General features: G+C 46.0%; 4 protein-coding genes across 4 annotated transcripts; 2 read left to right on the top strand and 2 right to left on the bottom strand.

Moving 5' to 3' along the window:
• The first annotated feature begins 1,304 nt into the window (after positions 1–1,304).
• Positions 1,305–6,991, top strand: LOC4328503 (autophagy-related protein 11). The gene is made up of 5 exons (XM_015771111.3): positions 1,305–2,747; positions 3,328–5,002; positions 5,098–5,315; positions 6,024–6,213; positions 6,417–6,991. Exons 1-5 carry the CDS (start codon positions 1,771–1,773, stop codon positions 6,777–6,779), a joined length of 3,423 nt encoding a protein of 1,140 aa, XP_015626597.1. The 5' UTR covers positions 1,305–1,770; the 3' UTR covers positions 6,780–6,991.
• Positions 6,992–9,625: 2,634 nt separating this feature from the next.
• On the bottom strand, positions 9,626–12,105 carry LOC107279960 (zinc finger BED domain-containing protein RICESLEEPER 2-like). Its single transcript, XM_015768846.1, has 3 exons — positions 12,098–12,105; positions 11,608–11,764; positions 9,626–11,509 (listed from the first exon to the last, which is right to left on the bottom strand). Exons 1-3 carry the CDS (start codon positions 12,103–12,105, stop codon positions 9,626–9,628), a joined length of 2,049 nt encoding a protein of 682 aa, XP_015624332.1.
• A 798-nt stretch (positions 12,106–12,903) lies between these two features.
• On the top strand, positions 12,904–15,438 carry LOC4328502 (uncharacterized). Its single transcript, NM_001409354.1, has one exon. It carries the CDS (start codon positions 13,004–13,006, stop codon positions 15,317–15,319), a length of 2,316 nt encoding a protein of 771 aa, NP_001396283.1. The 5' UTR covers positions 12,904–13,003; the 3' UTR covers positions 15,320–15,438.
• A 185-nt stretch (positions 15,439–15,623) lies between these two features.
• LOC4328501 (heptahelical transmembrane protein ADIPOR2-like) lies at positions 15,624–20,034 on the bottom strand. The gene is made up of 4 exons (NM_001409353.1): positions 19,483–20,034; positions 19,277–19,366; positions 17,953–18,001; positions 15,624–16,547 (listed from the first exon to the last, which is right to left on the bottom strand). Exons 1-4 carry the CDS (start codon positions 19,770–19,772, stop codon positions 15,864–15,866), a joined length of 1,113 nt encoding a protein of 370 aa, NP_001396282.1. The 5' UTR covers positions 19,773–20,034; the 3' UTR covers positions 15,624–15,863.
• Between the last annotated feature and the right edge of the window lie 3,048 nt (positions 20,035–23,082).

Genomic DNA, 23,082 nt, shown 5'->3' with positions numbered 1-23,082 from the left:
GTCTAATTTGATCCCTCTACTATATTTTCTTCGACCGCGCCATGCTGGATCGGCCCACCGTGCCGAAGCATCGACCTAGGCATGACCCAACTATCGGGTCGTGCCGTGCTTGGACCGGGCCAAATGGTCGTGCCTTGGGCCGGGCCATCAGGCCTCGAACCTTATGGCTATAATAATGTTATACTATATTTTATTTACTCTATGCTTTGAAAAAATATTTTGTATAAATATTTTTATATGTCACTTGTTATGTTGATATATGTTAAGTTTATTTTAAATTTGTTCTAATGCCAAGTAGATACTCAATCTGCTCAATAAACTGTTTCATATTAAGTATTAGACTTTCTTCGTTTTCTAGTGGATAGGCAGTAGCTTATCCCAGCAACACAGCAGAACGTAGCCTTAATCAGCCAAATGAGTATCTTAGCTTCATGGTGACTAACTTGTGGTTTTACACGCTCGTTGAATTGCCCTACCTCACATAGCCTATTCATATGCCTCGCAGTTTAACATAGTAATAAAAACATGGTTAAAAACACATGCATCTATAAATTACTGGTGAAAGTCTCTTCGGTTTTCACGATAGTGTTGACATTGGACTAGCCTGATTTATATGGAATATACATGTGGCTTTTTTGCCTTTTTTTTCTCTTACTCCTAGCCTACTAGTAAAAAATGCGGAGTTTAAGGCTTTAGGCGACAACATGATGACTTCTTCTGCATGCACAAACTAACTACTATCTTGTTACTTGATGATGGAAGTAAATTGATAATTTTATTTTGAATTGGTCACTCTATTTTTTTACTTGAATATATTGGACGCGTTCGCTAGTTATTGCTACAGTTGTGTTACATGTTGTGTGTGGCGGCGGCAATACAGTGCATGCGCAATACAACCAATCAAACATGTTCATATATTAGAATCAAACTCATTGGTAATGATATGATATTTATATTTTTTGTATAGTAAATAAATAATATAACAACAAAATTCATAAAGTCACATCGAAAATAATTATAGTTTAGAGAAAATTGGACACTCACGTGAAAAAACCGGAGGGGAAGAAATCCACGGTATTCTATTCCCTACGCCGCTTACCCTTCCACCGGAAGCAACACTCTCCTCTCCTCCAATAATTAACTCCAACGTAAATTCTGTAATCTACAAGGACCCATTCGCAAAAACATCCCCGCAGCAATTCTGTATACTACTCCCGCACGGTAAGCTAAGCCTAGTCCACTTTTCTATTCAACCCCTCGACATCTCCCTTTATTTACTTTGCCTCCTTCCCCTTCTCGTCCTCCTCTTCCTCATCCTCCTCTCTCTCTCACCCCTCGGTCTCGCTGGTTCTTGCTAACGCCACGCACGCTCGCTGCTGAATCCGTCTTCCCGGCGAAGAAGGAGGAGGAGGAGGGATCCCGGCGAGGCGGTTGTTCGCGCGTGACCCGCTCGGTGAGGTGACCCTCTCGGCGGAGGAGTCGGATTGCGTCTTGGAGACCGGTTCCGTCTTGTGGATGGTCTTGGTGATCGAGAAGAAATCCGTGGCGGGTTGGTGAACCGGAGACGGGGAGGAATTGGGGGAAGGGAAGGGGGGAGGAGGAGGAGGAGCTGTGTGTTCTTGGGTGGGCGCGCCGCGCGTTCTTGCGAGATTGGGTGGTTGGTTTTGATTGTGGTGGTATGGTAGAAAAACTGCAGATTTAATCTGAACTGCGTTGGGGGGAGTGGAAGAGGAGGAAGAAAGATCGGGTTTCGAGGCGGGGGGGGGGGAGATGAGTTCCGGGTCGGCGGTGACGGGCGGCGGCGGCGGCGGGGCGGAGGACGCGGCGGCGGTGGCGCTGGGGCAGAAGCTGCCGGTGCACGTGGCGGAGAACGGCCACACCTTCGAGTTCAAGTGCGGCGGCGAGACCCCCGTGGAGGCAATCCAGCGCACCATCGAGGGCCTCTGCGGCATCCCGCCGGCCGACCAGCTCCTCCTCTGCGGGAACACCTCGCTCGACGGCGCCCACCATCTCGCCTACTACCAGCTGCCCCGCGACGACCGGGAGGTGTTCCTGTACAACAAGGCCCGGCTCCACGACGGCGCGCCGCGCCCCGCGCCGGAGTCGATCGAAATCCCCCAGCCGTCGATCCCGCCGCCGCCCCGGCCACAGGATTCCCCGCCGCTGGATGTGTCCTCCGACCCGGCGCTGAAGGCCCTGGTGTCCTACGAGACCACGTTCAGATACCACTTCCAGGTGGGGAATGCCGTGTATCAGTCTAGCGTGGCGAAGCACGAGGTGTGCTGCCGGCTGCTGCGGGAGGGGCAGGTGCAGGAGCGGGCACTCGACACCGCCCGGAGCAACCTGGAGCACACGGCCCGGAAGCTCACGCAGCGGTATTCGGATTTCGTCAAGTGCTTCTCGCAGCAGCATCGTGGCCATGCCGAGATGCTGGCGAATTTCGAGAGGGATGTGGAGAGGCTGCGCGCCGTGAGGCTTCACCCGGCGCTGCAATGCGAGGGGAGGCGCTCCTTGATTGACCTCGTTAAGGAGAATGACCTGAGGAAGCTGGCAGATGGGTGCTTCAGCTCACATAAACAGTTTGATGTTAAGGTCTCACAGCACAAGGCCAAATTCATGGAATTGAAGAAGAGGCTTGAAAATTTGTTTAATATTATGAGCTCGACTGGGTGCAAGGATCTTGAGGCGATGATAAAGGAACACGAGAAATTCATCGGTGACCAGAAAATCATCATGCAGTCTCTAAGGTTAGACCTAGGCTTTGAACATGTTTTTTACCTAGTTATCTTGCTGTTATGTTACATGCCCTCCCTGAACTACTATTACTAGTGAATTCCCTGAATCATCTAAATTTAATAATTACTAGTGAATTCCCTGAATCATCTAAATTTAATAATTTACGCTATGCCTTTGTTCTATGGCTTCACTAAACTACTTAGGAGAAATTTGGAAAATTGTGCTTCTATTGTGTCACTACACGTTAAGTGTCACCTTCCACTCGGAACTACTTTTACTAATGATTGATCTGGATCATAGGTGCGGCGTGTTTTGTGCTGTAGATCTTCATGAAACTACTTAGGATGAGGAAATGTTTCAGCATGGTTAGTTGATGGTTTTGCAAAAGGAATAGGAAATCTTTCAGCGTGGTTACTTGATGTCTGCAAAAGGAATATAGCTTGTCATCGTACTTACTTCATTTGTTTAATTATTTCATGCACTACGGTTTTCTACACTAATTGCAATGTGCTCAGTATGACCAAGTGTTTTGATGCTTATATGATTATATGTTATATCCCACTCTAAGCTGGAATATCTTGTGTCCTGCAGTAAAGATGTGACTACTTCAAAAAAGCTTGTTGATGACTGCTCAAACTGCCAGCTTTCTGCATCTCTCCGCCCTCATGATGCGGTTTCTGCAGTTGGCCGCATCTATGAAGTACATGAAAAGGACAACTTGCCCAGTGTCCATAATATCGATCGCTTGTTCACAAAGTTGCTGGAGAAATGCAAAGCCAAGAAGAATGAAATGAATACCTTGGTACATGTTAGCATGCAAAGGGTCAAATCTGCTCAGATTGTTATCAAGGAAATGATGAACGAACTCCATGCATTCCAAGAGGTGATGGGTCATCAAGATAAAATTTTCGATAGCCTAAAACTTGCCAGTGGCATGGGTCATGCGTACAGGGCTTGTCTTGCTGAGGTCGTACGAAGAAAGTCTTCTTTTAAGCTTTATACTGGCTTGGCAGGGCAGCTTGCTGAAAAGCTAGCCACTGAGCGTGAAGCTGAGGTAAGAAGGCGAGAGGCCTTCTTTAGGACATGGAGTAAGTACATTCCAGAAGATATCATGGGTTCCATGGGACTTTTTGATTCCCCAAGCCAGTGCGATGTAACAGTTGCTCCATTTGATTGCAATCTTCTCTCAATTGATGTTGATGATGTGGAAAAACTTGCACCCCAATCTTTGGTCGGGTCTTTTCTGAAATCTGAGAGATCACAACTGCCAAAGTCCTCCTTGAGCAATTCTGGTACCAGTGGAAATTTGAGTAAATCCGAGCAATATCCGCCGAATGCTGATGATAAGATGGATTTCCAAGACTTTCTGGGGGGTTTTGACAGTGTGGATATTGCTGGAACTAGTAAATTGGAAGTTGAAAATGCCAGATTAAAAGCAGAACTTGCTTCTGCAATTGCAGTTCTCTGCAGTTTTGGCGCCGAATATGGATATGAATCTATTGATGAAGGGCAAATTGATAATGTACTGAAAGATGCAAGGGAAAAAACAGCTGCAGCACTTTCTGCAAAGGATGAGTATGCTAATCACCTGCAGGCAATGCTTACAGCAAAGCAGAATCAAAATTTGTCCTATGAGAAGCGCATCCAGGAGCTTGAGGAGCAATTAGCAAACCAGTACATACAAGGGCACGTGATTTCTGGAAGCAAAGATGCATCTGATTCCCTCCTTTCTGCATTTAAAGCTAATGACTGCAACTTGCACATATCTGGAGGGAGGCAAACCCAAGTACGCGATGAATCAAGTGTGGCCATGGATGAGGCCTCTTCAACATCTGAGCAGCCATCTAAACAAACAGAAGGTGGGGATGAGAATATGACCGACATTTCAGGTGCACTGAACTTGCAATTGCTCGATCCAATAGCACGCACTAATTTGGATGCTTTCATGGCAGAATTGCCACCTGATAGTGAACATAAAATTGTTGATTCTGATAAGGAAGGGCAAGTATTGACACAGTTTACTACGACTGATACTTCTGGGGTTCCTATAGAAGATCCTCTTGGCATCTTAAACTCCAGAACTAACGAGCATCATACCTCAGAGCTGAGAAACAAAGAGCTGCTTGTGTCAGAGTTGCAAAGTACTCTGGAAGACAAATCAAAAAGGTTAGATGAAACTGAAAGCAAGCTTAATGCCTTGGTGGATGAGGTCAACTCTCTGAAGAAAGAACTTGAACACACCCAGGGTCTGCTTGATGAGTCTCAGGTAAGTCAAGTGGGAGGTAGAATATTCAGCAATAGTTTTTTTTTTCATGCTCAATTGAAATTGCTGCTTACTTTCTTTTACAAATTTTAATATAGATGAACTGTGTGCAACTGGAGAACTGCTTACACGAGGCAAGAGAAGAGGCCCGCACAAACAAATGTTCAGCTGACAGAAGGGCTGTTGAGTATGATGCCCTGCGTTCATCTGCTCTGAGGATACATGGTCTGTTTGAGAGACTAAATAACTGTGTCACTGCACCAGGCATGTCTGGTTTTGCGGACTCACTGCGTGCTTTAGCTCTCTCATTAGCAAGGTATCTTACTGCTCTCATTCGCTTAAACTCATGTGTAGTCAGTTCTGCATTTCATTTACAAACCACCCACCCCCAAGTTCGTTGTGCTGTTGGGCTTGATCCATGCCAAGTCTATGGAACTGATAAAATAAACAAGAAAAATAGGATCGAAGGAACTTCTAAGATTTGCTGTATCTTGGTTCAACATATCCAAGTTATTAGTGATTTGTGAGTTGGCAGTCAGTGAGACCGACAAAATAAACAGCAGAATAGAATTCATGGTAGCTTCCAGGAAGTATGTCCAGATTTTCTGTATCTTGGCTCATTGTTGAGATTTAGAGAGGCGCTGGATGTTATTTTAGCGAGACATTTTTGCATAATTTGTAGTAAACAGAGCTAGGAAGATGTTAGATGTTATTTAACCTTGGCATGCTTTCTACAGTGAGTAGTAAACTGTTCTTATATTTTGGGAGATGTTCTTATATTTTGGGACGGAGGGAGTAGTAAACTGTATTTTGTGCTTACAGTGAAATATTGGTCGTCAAAATAATTTTGTGTTCCTTCAGATGATTGTATGTTTTTGGTCTTTTTGCTCAGAGTAGTTTCCTTTGCATAGAGTTCTGTTACTTTATAAAAGTATTAGCATTTTCTTCCTTTGGATCCCCTACTGCTGTAGAGTTATCGAAACAGCAGATTTACTGGCTGAGTAATACTTTTTTATTGAAACAGTGCAAAGAAGGATGAAGGTGATACAACCATTCAGTTTCAGCAATGCATCAAGATCCTGGCAGACAAAGTTGGTTTTCTATCACGACAGAGTGCTGAGCTGCTAGAACGCTACTCAAGGATTGTAAGAGTGTTGGAGGAGAAGAAAGAGTCGATTAAAAATTTGTACAGTAAGCTTCAACTGGAAAAACAGGTACGAGTCGTAACTTCTTAAGCCACTGTTTTTATTAAAATAAATGAATTCATAAGAAGCCAATTACTTTGAAATTGTTTTAGTTTAAATTCCGCGCTAATCAATAATAAGCACATATTACTCTATGGGTTAGGTTGAGTCTGTTAAATTTTGTTGATTGAAATAACAAGACAGTATCCTCGGTTGTCAATACTGTTCAACAGGCTAGTAAGGAGAAGATATCATTCGGCCGTTTCGAAGTTCATGAGCTCGCGGTCTTTGTTCGGAACCCTGCTGGGCATTACGAAGCAATCAACCGGAACTGCTCAAACTACTACCTATCAGAGGAATCAGTGGCCCTATTCACGGAGCAGCATCCACGGCACCCAGCTTACATAATCGGGCAGATTGTGCACATCGAACGGCGCATAGCAAAGCTGCCCTCGCACGGTGACCAGATGGAAGCTTCACGCCTTGATAGCGGTGGCCGCCGGTCGCCCGCTTCCATGCTGAACCCGTACAATCTGCCTGTGGGATGTGAGTACTTCCTGGTGACGGTCGCGATGATACCTGACAATATTCGTTGAAAACGCCTTCCTGATCATGCCTATGGCTGCTGAAATGAAGGGAGAAACTCTCAACTGTAAATATACTGAAACTGAAATTTATAGACTTCCTTGGTTGCTTGTGGCTTCTTCATCCTTTGTACATAATGATGATGATCAGGTTCCTTTGTAAATAGACTCTCAGCTACCACTGATGTTATCATCTTCGTTCAAGCAGACTGAATATTCTTTCATATCATTGTCTTGCTTTTGTTAGTGCACTTGCTTGGTTTGATGTTGAGCATATGTTCCATTGCTGTGCTGCTGTTGGACCATATGATTGATCTGTTGATTTCTCCCTGGCATTTTTCGTTGTGAAATCTAGGGGCTGTTCACTTCGTTCCCAAAATAAATCAAACCAAGTTTTGGGTTTACTAAAATTTTTTTGGCAAGGTAAGTAATCTAAAGATTACCAAAATTTGTCTCCATTATCAAAGTTTGGTAATTCTAGAATCTCTCACAAAAACTTGACAAAGAGAACAAACTAAACAAGCTTACACTTTTCAACCTTATACAAATTTTGGTAATGTTGATTTAGATATCAAAGTGAATAGCCCCCTAGTTTAGTAAATTTTAACATATATACTACTAGGCCCCTGGTAAGTGTATTTAACAATGCTAGTATGTGCGAACAATTGTTTCTGCAAGAACAACTTATGTAAATACCCGCCAATTTGGCCATCTAATTTTGACCGGGACCACTTTGGCCATCTAATCCTCTCGGGCACGATAGAAAATGGCAGCTGAGGCAATATCATGTGATTAACTCTTATAAGTCAAAATAAACCTTTTCTTTTTTCCTTAGATGGAGGACACATATACACCCTCCGTTCCATAAAAAAAAAATCTAATTATATCTATAGATTCATAACCAAAAGTTATTGTTTTTTTGGAGGGAGTATGTCACGCTCGTAAACAAACCATCTGACTTTGTGCAGTTTGCACATGTATCACTAACATGTGAACTCTACTTTACTATAACCCACATGTCAATGGCACAACTGCCAACCGTATACTCATAGAAACCTACCACACTCGTGTAGCCGTGAAAGCGTCCTCTAACACACACTTCATTAATACCCCCTCCGTCCCATAAAAACCTAATCCTACCAACGAATCTAGACACATGTTTGTCCAGGTTCATAGCCAAGATTGGCTTTTTTTAGAACAGAGTAGTAGACATCAAGATTGAACCTACTGGATGATGTTACGTATCCACTGCTCCTCCACCTACAATAATACCGGTATTTTCAAGTAAAATCCATTGTGCATTGTTCTATTGTTCGAAATGTTGAATGGAACAAAATGCTATGTTGAATAGCCGAATGATTCGAGGGAACGAACGAATTGAAAAAAAAAATCAATTAATACGTACTACCTCCGTTTCATCAGGTTATAAGACTTTCTAGCATTGCCTATATTCATATATATGTTAATGAATCTAGACATAATATACTTCCTTCATTTCACAATGTAAGTCATTCTAGCATTTCCCACATTCATATTGATATTAATGAATCTAAATAGATATATGTGTCTAGATTCATTAACATCAATATGAATGTGGAAAATACTAGAATGACTTAAACTGTAAAACGGAGGGAGTATATGAATATGAGTAATGATAGAAAAATCTTATATTCTGAAACGGAGGAAATATTATATAAAAGTTATATGTGTAATTTTTTTTTAAAAAAAATCACCATGTTACTCAGAAATTAAGTGCACGAATTCTCAAAGTCATCCCGTTCTCGCCTTCTCGGAAAGAATGATGAAGTCCAGTCTCCAGATCTGCAACGCTTGAGTAGGGGTGGAAACGAGCCAAGCCGAGCCAAGCTCGGCTCGGCTCGTGAAAGCTTGCTCAACTACAGGCTCGGCTTGGCTCGGCTTGATTAATTGAACGAGCAAAAAGTGCAGCTCGGCTCGGCTCGTTTCAAAGCTCGAGCCGGCTCGAGCCAGCTTGTGATGTACAGCAGCAAGTAAATACTTCAACAATAGAGCAATCAATTAGCAAGCCAAATCAACATGTACGATCAACAAGACAGCAACAACATATTATACATTTCACAAGCTGACAAGATCACAACTTCACAAGACCACAATTCCACAATCTCCATCATTCATTCACAGCCTCACACTCACAGGACATGTCCCAACATGACACACATAATCTTAATAGTCATGACCACACCATAATAGAAGCATAGAGTAATATAGTTATAGTCTTATAGAGAGTACATAACTTAGAGTAGACCACATTCCAAAAGTCCAAAGTCTCCATTCTCAAATTCACAAAATAATTATAGAACATCTAATTATTATTTCGCAAAATATTAAAAGGAACTCTCCAAATCTCCAACTCCTAGACTTTCTCCACACTCCACAGCAACATGTTCCAGCCATGAGCCATCCATTTGCCTACATAAATGATAAATCATCATGTAATCACAAGCGAGCAAATGATAGTAAAGAAATAGGAAAAAAAATGAGTGAAGTACTCCATTTACTTACTAGTTGCTTTGCACTACACTTTGAGGAAATGTAATACTCTCAACATCCTCTTCTTCTTCTGCTGCCTGAAATTCAGAAAAATCAAAAGTTAATTCAGCTACTCATGTCATGTGTTAAGAAGAGAATATGCATTAAATATGCATGGCATAATAGTGAGTACCGTAATCATTGGAGCGCCTCTAATCCAGCTAGAAGCACATATCAACGCCTCAACCATTGTTGGGCATAGAGAACTACGATAATCACTTAGAACTCTTCCCCCAGCACTAAAAGTAGATTCTGATGACACTGAACTGGCTGGTATAGTCAAAAAGTTCTTAGCCATTCAACTTCCACCACACAAGTAGATCAAAAGCTTTGTTCGCTAAGTCCTCATTTCGTTCATCAAGATATAAAAGCATCTCAGACTTTGATGCATCTTCAGAAGAAGATTGCAAATAAGACTGAAAATTGCTTGAGACAGAGGGTAGAGACTTGTTTATGTCAGAAGTTGAAACTGATGATGAAGCTCTCAAGCTCCTACCTTTGCTAGCTGCCATCTTTTCCCTATGCTCCTTCTCAAACTTATCATAAAGTGTATTCAATTCAGTTCGAACTTCAGCTAACTCCTTTTCAAAATCAGTTGGATAAATCTTCTTAAAACACCATTCAATGAATCTTAACTTGTACCTTGGGTCTAGAACAGTAGCAAGCACCATTGCATTGTTTTTCACATTCCAATACTTGTCAAATTTATCCAACATCGCTTTTCCCATATTCTTCAAATTAGCATCTTGTGAAGCACAAGCATCTCTCAAAGCAACTTTCACATTGACAATATGGGGGTAAAAAATATTTGCAGTGGGATAGGTTGATCCTGAAAATGCAGTAGTAACCTCAGCCAAAGACCCAAGTATTGGCTCAATTGATGCATACAAATCCCACTCTTCTGGGCTGGGCTTCCACTCATAATTTAAATCTGTTTCTGCATATGAATCTAATGCTTGCTGATATGCAATGCAAGTTCTCAACATATGATAAGTTGAACTCCATCTTGTGGTCACATCAAGTTTCAGGCCCTCTCCCAATTCCATTGCAAGATTTCTACAGATTTCTAAAAACTTGTGTATACGAGATGGAGATTTCTTGATGTACTTAACAGTAGACCTTATGTTCTTTGTCAAAGATGCCAAGGGTGCTAAGCCATCATTCACAATTAAATTAATAATGTGAGCACAACAACGAACATGGAAGTATTTAGCATTGTAACAACTTGATCGTCTAGCTGCTAGCTTAGCTTTTAAACCCTTGACAGCTGTATCATTGTTGGAAGCATTGTCAAGAGTAATTGTTATAACCTTGTCTTCAATTTTCCATTCAGCTAGACAATCAAAGATGGCCTGACCTATGACATTCCCAGTATGTGGAGGATCCAACTCTGCAAAGTTCAGCACTCGGCATTGCATTGTCCAATTTTTATCTATGTAATGGGCAACCAACGCCATGTAGCAAAGGTTTTGATTTGATGTCCACAAATCACATGTTAAGCTAATCACTTCCACACTCCTAATACTCTTCATGAGGTTTTCTTTCTCAGAATGAAAAACCTTCAAGCATTCACTTCTTATGGTCTTTCTACCAATAAACTGATATGAAGGGTTTAAATACCTCATCACGACATTGAACCAAGTATGCTCTACCATCCTAAATGGGTACTCATGAACAATTATCATCTTAGCTATCAGTTTACGAGTTTCCTCATGGTTATACTCACTAGGGGTGACAATGAGAGGGATATCTGAGTCACCTTTCTCTGCCGTGAAGTTGAGAACAGCTTGAGCCCTCTTCTTGGCCAACTGGTTCAAGTAAGGCGTGCACTTGTTCATGTGCCTCACAAGATGTGTAGTAGCTCCCCCAGCCTTGTAAGCATACAATGAATGGCAATACTTGCACTTAGCCTTTGTTTCTGTCTCCCCTGGAGTTACCTTGGAAGTAACTTTAACCTCGGTGAAGTTATTCCAACAAGTTGACCGCTTCCTCCCCTTTACAGTAGCAACTTTGGGTGAAACCTTTAGCTTCTTTCCTCTTCGGCGTCCACCCAATGAATCCCCTCCAGAAGCATCACTAGTACCACCAGTCGCTGCCTCATCACCACTTGGCATTGACATTGACATGTCATCAATGTGATCAAAAGAATTATCCTTTGAATTATCGTCATCAATCTACAGTTCATAAACAAAACAGAATTTAATCAATGCATATCGACATGCAATTCATTTATTCATTTTAGAACTAAGGTCATGTAGGGCAAGTACTGTACCAAGGCTATTATTGGAGATAATGGTACATCACAATCTTTGTATGCCATATCACTTGTCGTAGACCCTACAACTGCTTGGGAGGAGGCACCAGTAGTAGAGAATGCAGAAGCACCGACGACGTTACCATCTGAAGCACCAATTGATTTGGATTTGGATCTATCAACATATTTAAAGATGAGTCAAAATTATAAACAATGGAAAAACAAGAGTGTGAAGTATATGCAGTGCAGTATAACAACTAACAAAGAGTCGCAGACTCGCAGTCTCACTCTCATATATAATATACTACACAAAACACATGGCTCAAAGCCTCAAACTATAGTATTGGTACAACATTTTTGATTTATTTGCCTCATTCTTTCTGTAATTGAATCATTGACAGTTTGACACTGACACACACACACACACGCTACTCCACTGACCACAACAATCTACAGCTACATGCCTACATGTACATGCATCACAAAAATGAGAAAATACATCACGAACCTCTTCATCCTAGGCTCGTCGTTGCGGTGTGATGCATGAACTGTCGTCGATCGGTTGGCGACATGGCGTCTCGGCGAGGTCATGATGGACGGCGTCGAGTCAGGGACGCCGGCGATGCAGGGGGCGTCGAGCTCGGCTCGAGCGGCACTGGGGACGGTGGACGGAGGCCGGAGGTGGTGCAGGGAACTAGGGAAGGGAGGCGGCGCCGCGGTGGGCCGACGGCACAGGGGGCGTCGCCGGGGAGGGAGGACGGAGCCGACGCAGCCACAGTAGGGGAGGTAGGCGGCGCAAGGAGCGAGGCGGCACGCCCGCGGCGCAGCCGCGCAGGGAAGGGAGGTGGCGGGCCGGCGGCGGCGGCACAGAGGGGGCTTCGAAGTTCGAACGGCGCTGCCGGCCTGCCGCTGGCGGTCTGGCGCTGGGGAGGGGATGGATGCGGCGGCCGGCAACTCCTCTTGCCAGTCACCGCCAGCGCCACTGCGCTAGTGGCTGAGGAACGGAGGAAGGGGATTAGGGGAGGGATCGGATCTGGGGCGTCAGGTGCTCACGGCTCGCGCTCGGCTCAGCTCAGGACTTAGGGTTTCTCTCTTTCATGGGCCAGACAATTGTTAATGGGCTTGGGCTCGCTTAGGGAACTCAGTTTTCCATAGGCTTGACAAGCCTACCGAGCAGCTTGCGAGCTAGCTCGGGCTCGGCTCGGTTTGGAAACGAGCTGTGGAGGGAGCTCGGGCTTGGCTCGTTTAGTCTTCGAGCCGAGCCGAGCTTCGCGAGCTCAAGCCAAGCCCGAGCCGAGCTCGCGAGCCCGAGCTTTTTGTCCACCCCTACGCTTGAGTCACTAGAAAGAAAAACAAAAAGACGACAGCTGTTTCAAACTACAGTAGAAAACACATAGTCTTTCGATCACGCTACATGTGCTCCACGACGAGAAAAACAAAACCAAAAAAAAAAAACGAAATGATCCTTGCCCGCCACGGTACACGAGTCCTACTATCCATACACACCCGTCCTATGCCGGTTCATTTTTTTTTTATTTTCTCCTTTTTTTTTTCCCTTGATACGCTAATGTCGGTTCATTTCATCCATGCCAACTTGCCGAGCACTACCGACCTAGACCGCCTTGGCTGCCACGAAACCCCTCCCTATATAAGCCACGCGTCCTCCTCCACCAACACATCCACATCAACCCAGCGGGCTCAACTCCAAAGCCCATCCACTACCCAGCCCAAACCCAGCCCTCTCTCTCTCTCTCTCTCCATGGCCGCCACCGCCATCGCCACCCTCCTCGGCCCACCGGAGGCACGCCGCCCCTCCGCTGCGGTGGCCGCCGCGCCGGCGACGACCACGGGCGACGCGTTCCTCGACCTGATGGACGCCAACTTCAACAAGCCGGCGCCGAGGAAGGCGCTCACGGAGAACCTCTCGCCGACGTTCGTGTCGTCGGGGGACGCCTGCCTCGACTTCTTCTTCCACGTCGTGCCCGGGACGCCCTCCGCCGCCGTCGCGTCGCTGCTCGCCGCCGCGTGGGGCGCCGACCCGGCGACCGCGCTCCGGCTGGTGGCCAACCTGAGGGGCGTACGCGGCACCGGCAAGTCGGACCGCGAGGGGTTCTACGCCGCCGCGCTCTGGCTCCACAGCCACCACCCCGCCACCCTCGCGCTCAACGCCGCCTCCGTCGCGGCCTTCGGCTACCTCAAGGACCTCCCCGAGCTCCTCCACCGCATCGTCAATGGTGGGTTGTCCACGAGGAAGCCCGGGAAGAAGGCGCGCCTCGCCGCCGCTGATGGCATCGGCTTCATCGCCCGCCGTGGCCGTGGCCGTGGCCGCGGCCGCGGTTGCTTCCGTGGCCGTGGACGCGGTTTCGCCCGCGGCTACCACACCAGCAGCAGGAAGCAGTCGCGCGGCGTCGGTTCGGCGGAGGAGCGCATCGCGGCCAGCCTGGAGCGCGACGGGAGGCTAGCGGCGAAGGCGGCGGTGGAGCGGCGGTGCAGGCGGGCGGAGGCCGCGGCGAGGGCGGTGGAGAGGTACAGCCGCGACCCTACCTACCGATCCCTGCACGATCGCACGGCCGATCTCTTCGCCGACCTCCTCCGCGACGACATGCGCAAGCTCGCCGAGGGCAACGTCCACGAGTTCTCGCTCGCCGCCAAGTGGTGCCCGTCGCTGGACAAGTCGTACGACCGCTCCACCCTCCTCTGCGAGGCGATCGCGCGGCGCCTCTTCCCCAAGGGCTCGTTGCCGGAGCTCGCCGCGGACCTCCCCGACGCGCATTACGCCTACCGCGCCCGCGAGCGCCTCCGCAAGGCGGCGCTCGTGCCGCTCCGCCGCGCGCTCAAGCTCCCGGAGGTGTACATCTCGGCGCGCGCGTGGGAGTCGGTGGTGTACACGCGCGTCGCCTCCGTGGCGATGAAGAACTACAAGGACCTCTTCCTCAAGCACGACGCCGACCGCTTCAACGCCTACCTCGCCGACGTCAAGTCCGGCAAGAAGAAGATCTCCGCGGGCGCGCTGCTCCCGCACCAGATCATCAGCTCCCTCGACGACGACGGCGGCGGCAGCGGCGTGGCCGACCTCCAGTGGCAGCGCATGGTCGACGACATGCGCGCCCTCGGCAAGCTCCGCAACTGCGTGGCCGTGTGCGACGTGTCCGGCAGCATGACCGGCCTCCCCATGGACGTCTGCGTCGCGCTCGGCCTCCTCGTTTCCGACCTCAGCGACGACCCGTGGCGCGGCCGCGTGATCACCTTCAGCGAGAGCCCACAGCTCCACCACATCGTCGGCGAGGCACTCTCCGACAAGGCGCGGTTCATCCGCGAAATGAACTGGGGCATGAACACCAACTTCCAGGCGGTGTTCGACAAGATCCTCGAGGTGGCCGCGGGCGCCGCCCTCTCGCCGGACAAGATGGTGCGCCGCGTGGTGGTGTTCAGCGACATGGAGTTCGACCAGGCGTCGGCGCAGCCGTGGGAGACGGACTACGAGGCGATCGTGCGCAAGTACACGGCGGCGGGGTACGGCGCCGCCGTGCCGGAGGTGGTGTTCTGGAACCTGCGGGACTCCAAGGCCGTGCCGGTCACCTCCGGCCAGAAGGGGGTGGCGCTGGTCAGCGGCTTCTCCAAGAACCTCCTCAAGCTGTTCCTCGACGGCGACGGCGTCGTCTCCCCGCGCGCCGTCATGGAAAAGGCCATCTCCGGCCCGGAGTACGACAAGCTCGTCGTCTTCGATTGAGAAGATGGCAGCCCCTGCAGCCCTTTCCGTCTCGTGTTCTTCATCTTTTTGTAAAGTTTGGGGAAGTTTTGTAAAAACTAGCAAATCTTCTCTAAATAAAGGATCGGAAAATTCGGTGCATACCACAAATCGTCCTCATATCAGTCATCGCCGTCGTTCTGGCCTCCTTTGGAACGGACGAATTTCATATGAATTTTGTGAAAATTGAACTAGTTAATACAAAATTCATTTAAAATTCATGCGTGACAACCCCTTAAATTCAGATCTCGCATTAATAAACGAAAAGGAAACCAGAACTTCCAAATTGAAGGAAACCAAAACTTCCAAAGTTCACCGGGATTTGGAGGCACGACCTTTTTTGTACTGTAAATCAATTTCTTCATCGTCCTCAATTCATCACATATAGATGTTCGATCGATCGAATGACACAAGGTCACACACCCTGATCCTGAATCTCATCTAACACTGCTCCATTCTTCTAAATTTGAATATTGTTTGAATCATCAAAACGCAATGAGCAAAATGCCTAGGAGAGGAGAGTCGCCTACGACGTCGCGCTGCACGCGGCGGCCACCGTCTCCCGCCAGTTGAGCAGCACGTCGACGGCGACGTAGTGCGTGACGGCCCCGACGAGCACGAGCACGTGGAAGATCTGGTGGCTGTGGCCGACGACGTCGAAGACGCCCGGGCGCCACTTCTCCGGCACGCGGCTGACGTAGAACCAGGCGCCGGCGGCGTAGGCGAGCCCCATGGCGACCTCGAGCGAGAGCGCCAGGTAGCAGGCGGCGTGGCCCCAGTTGAGCCACAGCGCGTGCAGCGCCGGGACGACGCCGGAGAGCCCCATGGCGAGGAACAGCGCGGCGCGGAGACGCCGGAACCGCGGCGACGAGCAGGGCGGCGAGAGCAGCGCGCCGACGACGAGCGCGCCCAGCGCCGAGATGGCGGAGAGGTAGGCGACGCGCGCCGGGCGGTGGCACAGGAAGGCGTAGTACACCGGCGGGACGAAGGAGGCGACGATCATGGCGGAGATGCCGGCGTAGTCGAGCTGCCAGAACACCACGCTGGCGCGCCTGGAGTGGCACGCCAGCAGGTGCGCCGTCGCGCTGATCGCCAGGCACGTCATGGCGCCCACCAGGAACACCATCCGCGGCCACCGCGGCACGCCGTGCCCGCCGCCCAGCACCGCCGCCGCCGCTGCCGCCGCCGCGGCGTCATGGCTCGCCGCGCCCTGCATCCAATGCCACCTTCATTCACATCACTGTAACAACTGCATACTACCATGATGCTAAGTGCAAACACACCAACTCATATGCAAGCATAGTGCCACTTAAAAATAGTGAGCACAATTTTCAAGTTTCTTTTGAATTTCATCGTAATTTCTCAAAATAAAGAAGAAGAAGAAGAAATTGTTGAAGATTCATAGACGGATTGAGTCATTGGTCATCACAGAAATCAACGGCAGGATAGATACAAAGATTTGCCACTTGGTCTTGTCTGCTCATTGATCTGGGCCAGATGGCTGACAAAAGCTAGTGCTCATGGCAGGTGTCACTTCGTTCATTGTATCATTTCAGGAGCATTCGTGAAAATGCTGCAAACTATCTAGCAAATCTTAATTTGCCAATGATAAAAAGAAGGGACCAGCAAAGCAAAAGCCAAACGCTACATTTGTTTCCAAGAAGAGAGGAGTGTCTCCATCACAAGGTGAACTGTCTCACATGGCACCAAAAACACCTTGCTGCTTGTGATTGCAGTGTACAGTTTTTTTGTTAGAATCTGGCTGCTTTTGCTAGGTCTCCTTTGGAACATTACTAAATTTTTCGCAGGAGTTTCTGTTAAACTTCTACAGAAATCTGGGATATATTCTCGTGTTTCCAATAATCCAATGAGGTCCAAAGAGAACTCAAAACCGAATTCAGAACTGGCCTGCCAAGTACTGTACTACTACTCCAAAGTGTAAGTGTGGATAGATGCCGATTCATCAGCAATCATCATCATCCCTGTGGAAGTGTGGATAGATGCCTGGACAATTGTACCAGTGATACATGGAAAGCAGCAGAGGCATCTCCAAGACACCAAAGCTGATGAACATGTCCTCTCCTTGCAGCTTGCAGAATGCAAGGACAAGGATGACATATGTGTGTGTTCCCTAGCTAAGACCCTAGGTTGGCTGCAGCTCATCACGGCCGTTCATGTCCCTTTCTCACTTGCAATGGATGGTGGGACCCGGCTAGATTAATTCGTTAGCTTAATCAAGCTTTACTAATGGCGGTACGGCATAGTGCACCTATCTGAATGAGCAATGAAACCCGTCCCATATTGCCAAACTATGTCGTTCGTTACCTAGTGTCAAACAAAATTCTATGCAGTAAAGTTCCAACAATAATGGTGCATAAATAACTGCAGTTTTCTTCAGATATGTGCAGAGTAGCAAAGATTGCGAGCTGTGACAAGGGATATAATCTGCTGAGGAGTAAACAATTAAATAATTAATGATTGTTATTTCTTCTAGAGAGTGGATGTTTGTTTCAGCATCTCCGAAAAGTAATATGATGAGTCATGAAAATAACTAGTATCGCCGAAAGTAATACGAAAACAGGACATATTCATATATTCTTCGATTCGTTTCTTACCGAATGATCGTTAGTCTGCCAAGAAGCATTGGTTGATCCTACCACAAACCTGCAAAGAAAAGATAAGGATGACACAGAATTAAAGGGCCTTTGCGTAAACAGGAAAAAAAAAACCCTTCATTTTCTGGAGAGCTCATGACGAAGAAAAGGATTTAATTACATGAAGAACTAATGAGCATCCCATGTTCTTACTGAAAACCCCCCAACAAACTTAGAATTTGCACAACCAAAGCCATTGCATTTCCAAAGAGATACTCCATAATTCCATATTGTATTATAGTGGAGTACTATTTCCTTCATTGCCGACAAGAAAGGTATAGAGAATGAGACGATAATGTACCCCAGCTAGGAGTACACGTCCTGACCTTATTCTCGGACCTTGTTTGTGCGATTCTCACAATCTTGGACAGTGAATTATTCAGCTTATCCAGATTAGCATCACATGGGCAGCATGCCAGCATCTATCTTTTCCTGACTACTATGATACACTTGCACACCAACAATTCATAATCTATCTTGTCACCACAAATTTTCAATCTGCTGTATGCTACTCCATATCTCCAGTGTGAATGGTAATTTTGCAGTGGTATGCATGTAAGAATGCATTTGACCCTTCTGTAAATGTTAATAGTATTACATTTACGACAGCAAACATGTGCACGAACACGAACAGAAATTGTTTGGGAGTGGTTGGTAATCCCTACTCTAGGTGGTCCTCTATAGCTCTAGTGATACCACCAAGAACTTGCTCCCAAAAAAAGGGGTGTGGCAAACTTTGCGTGATTGTCCGTATGCGAAAGTTTGTCGTTTTGATTTCGACATGGTTATTAATAGCATAGAACTAATTTACAGAATAATCGTTAAAAAAACCAATATATAAATAATACAATAGCAAAATTGCGAAAGCATGTGAAAACAAGAACAATATAGGAAACTAAGCGGCAACAAATCAGTCAGTGGTAGGAGCTTATTCATTCGCAGAAGTAATCAAGTAACCAAAGCAAATATACTCCATATTTGAATATTTTGGGGTAAAAAGTAGTAAATACACATAATCTAGAGGGCACCACAGCAAAAGTCCCAAACATGAAAGCATCAAAGCAAATAGTATACACACTAGATAGACCTTTTCAAAGATACCTACTGGCACCCGGAAATCACGCGGTTATTTTTTTCTATTTGTAAGATTAAAAATGAATTAGAACAGCGAAGAGGATTGCATTTTAAATTGTGGAACAAGAAAGGAATAGAAATTGGGAAAAACATTTTTGAATAAGACTGTGACGTGGGTGGGATGTGATGTGTGTGGATGCAATGTATTTACCTGATGATCCCCGGCGCGACGTCGGCGGCGGCGTCGCCGGCGGCTCCGGCGAGCGCGAGCGCCAGGAAGAGCAGGAACCCACCGAGATGGCTGCATGGCATGCACAACAAACAATCGGCATGAAAATTGAAAAGCAAATCATCCACCGATGAGATGATGAGAAGGAGAGATTGAATGGAATTGGGAGGGGGATTGGGGGCGCGCACGTCCAGACGTTGAGGGTCTCGTTGTGCCAGGAGAAGGCGCTGAGGGCGGCGTCGCGGAGGGGCCACTCGGCGCGGTAGTAGCCGCGGATGAACTCGTTGTCGCGCAGGAAGTCCGGGAGCTCGTCGTACCCCACCAGCCGCAGCCGCCGCCCCCTCTCGGCGGCCGCCTCCGCCGCAACCACCACCCCCTCCTCCTTCGCCCCCTTCTTCTCCCCGCCCCCGCCTCCGCCGCCGCCGCAGCGGCCAGTGCGCCTCATCTCCGCCGCTGCCGCGGCCACCACCGCTCCCATCGCTCTCTCTCGCGCGCGCCTGCGTGCCTGGATGGGGAGGGAAGGGAAGGGAAGGGGGCGATGCGCTCCCGTCACGCGTGCGGCGAGGTTATAGGCGGAGGCGGAGGTGGTGGCGTGGCGTGGCGAAATCTTGGCGGGGAGCGCGCGCGCGGGCGGGCGCGCGGGCGACACGGGCGACGAGGCGAGGACGAGGACGCGGACGAACACGAGCGGGCGGCAGGGCACATGGGAGGGATGGGATGGGTGGGCAACTCTTCACCTGTTCCGTTGCACTTGCACAGCCTATTTTTTATCTGAGAAAATTCAACAAATGTAATCGATCCAATTACAAGAAATATTATCGATAAGGCTGTGTTTAGTTCACACCAAAATTAGAAGTTTGATTAAAATTGAAACGATATGATGGAAAAGTTAAAATTTTGTGTGTGTAGAAAAGTTTTGATGTGATAGAGAAGTTAGAAGTTTGAAGAATTATTTTGGAACTAAACACGGCGTAAGTAGAGTTCTATGAAATTGCATTATACAAGTGTTTTTGTTCTTAAAAATGCTATCTCCGTTAGGGTTCCGTTAGAATGAACGGTGCATTTAATGACACGGAATGGATAAAATCATAACGGCGATTGTATTTCTGGGACAAAAATCACTTGTACGATGGTATTTTTATGAAACCTGTACTCGTCAATAGTATTTCTCGGATTTGGGTTTTTATCAATGACATTTCTTAAATGTTCTCTTTCTATTTTCTTCTTGCGGAGAAGCACCTGACAGCTCAGCCGTCGGATTGTGGATCAGATGGTCTAGGATAATCGTTACGATATTTTTTTTTTCTTTGTGAGCGGTGCTTTGTGCTTTTGAGCTTATGGCTGTGTTTAGTTCAGCGCAAAGTTTGGATTTTGGTTGAAATTGGAGATGATGTGACTAAAAAGTTATGTGTATGACAGGTTGATGTGATGGAAAATGACCAAAGTTTGGATCCAAACTTTGGATCTAAACACAACCTATATTTTCCTGTGTGGAATGGCAATACTTGGAAAGAGCGCTGATACGTACTAAGATGTTTGAATCTCCTGATGATAAAGATGAAGATAAAAATTAAGTGTTTCACGTAAAACGAGGTGATAATAACGTGTGATTAATTGAGTTTTAATCGTTACAGACTTAAAAATGGATTAATCTTATATTTTAAAACAACTTTTATATAGAAAGTTTTCGTATGAAACACACCGTTTAACAGTTTGAAAAACGTGTCACGAGTATCTAAAAGCTTATCCAATTTTTGTTAGAGAAAACAAAAACAGGGCGTAGATTGGTTAAATCAAATTGATGTTGAAGAGGGGTTTGTTTGGCTTAAAGTGTTTGATACAATTGTGAACTGGGATAGATATGATGTTTGGTGATACATGCTAACATGCGGGTGCACATTTGGTAAGTGGAAGAAAAAAAAAAGCAACACATCTGGATGGATATGTGCGAGAGATAATTCCATTAAACATGGGTTACTTGCTTGCGTCTTTGAGATACAACGTGTGTTCCTATTGATAAGCATGATTACGCATGATTTGTTTTCGAGTGATGCATGCTTAAATTGTGATGGCCATATACATTGTACAGTGCAAGACGTCCACGTGTATGTTCTTTTATGAAAATTAAGAAAACCACATCTTAAAATAGTTCTCATGATAAATGCCTACTCATAGTGATCACTTCATAAAAAATCACTTATGTTCAGATTTAGTTCCTATTTGTTTCAGCTTAGCATTATTACAATCTGAATTATTAGAAGTAAGCTGAAACAAACAGAAAGCTTATTATGATATGTTATTACGATCTAAAAGCCAGATTACTATAATCTAGTAATCTGTTTTTTTAATTATTGTGTGGCTAACACCTAACAACCAGCTAATAATCCAGAGAAACAAACGGCTAACACTATGTCAACTTATTATAATTCATTTTATGGTAATATGACTCAATAATCTAGATTACAATAATCTTAAACTAAAACAAACATACCTTAAACTTAAACTTAGAAGTGTTGTTGTTGTTTTTTTTAACGGAGGATGTGTACATGCTTGGAGGTGCGCGATGTCACTTCGTTTCCTGATAATTCAAAATATAACATCTTTGGTTTTTTTTTTCAACATAGCTCACTGAATGCCAAGTAATACAAGTGTGTGATTGTGTACTTCAGATTTTAGTCACGCACGTTCAACCCGGGTATGAACTATGCCCTACGTTTTTCCTTTTTACAAAGGATACCTTCCTCGCAACTTGTTCGTAAAACTGGTATGATAAAAATTTAACTGTTTTTGTTATTGTTTAGACTGCCAATTTGCTGTTAAATTATCTGAGACGAACAGGACCGGTACATCGTTTCAAAAGGTTAGGGCCGTTGGGCCAACCACCAACCGTGTAGTTTATCACACTACTTTCTCTCGTACCACCAACCGTGTAGTTTACCAAATGGAGAATAATTAATTATTTATCACTCTTACGGATGGTGATAAATGATTTGCCACTAGACCTACATGTCATAGACATATGAGGACCCATATGTTATAAACAGCGAGTGGCAAATAATTAATTGACACATCTTAAAAGTGAATGTCCCCGTAAATGGAGTAATAACAAGTGAATTTTCTGGTTTCGTCAGGGTGGGTGGCTTGCACGCTTGGAAGAGACGGTGAGAGACGCTACTACTATACATGCTTACTTGGCGGAAGGAAGAGGAGGAGGATTCGTGAAAGATTGATCTCGTCAGCTTCGTTATCTCAAACTAATTAATCTTGTTTTTTTTTGTCAAATGCTCAAATGGCACGGTGATTTCATTTGCGCAGAACAGTTCGAGAGTTTTTTTTTTCAAAGAAAACCCTAGACATGGCCCGTTTGAAACATATCATTCACCAAATTAATTATTAATGCAGATTACCTACTTAATTATAAAAATAAATTAATTGTTTAACGAAATGAATACGGTGCAAAAGTTGTTTCTAAGAGAGCTTATACTTAGCTTTGTTGAGTAAAGGCCGAGATGATTATTCCATTATCTTAAAAAAAAGAGAGCTTATGTTTAAGACATGGAGCAAATAGTCCATGGCAACGATTTGATAAAGCGGCCAAAAATGAATGGAAAAACGCCGGTAATAATATGAGAGACAGTTTCGCTTTTTCCGCGATGGCCCAAAAAGTATATATTGGCTAGGTCCATTTCTGCCATGTGGGCCCATCTGGTGCCAACGCATGGCCAATTTATTAGTGGGCCGGGTCCACATTTTTAACATATGAGCCCAACCTACCAACAAATTAGTAC

Source organism: Oryza sativa, chromosome 2 (assembly GCF_034140825.1).
Source record: "Oryza sativa Japonica Group chromosome 2, ASM3414082v1".
Taxonomy (NCBI): domain Eukaryota; kingdom Viridiplantae; phylum Streptophyta; class Magnoliopsida; order Poales; family Poaceae; genus Oryza; species Oryza sativa.
The sequence above is the reverse complement of the archived record's forward strand: the minus strand, read 5'-3'. Positions and strand labels throughout refer to the sequence as shown.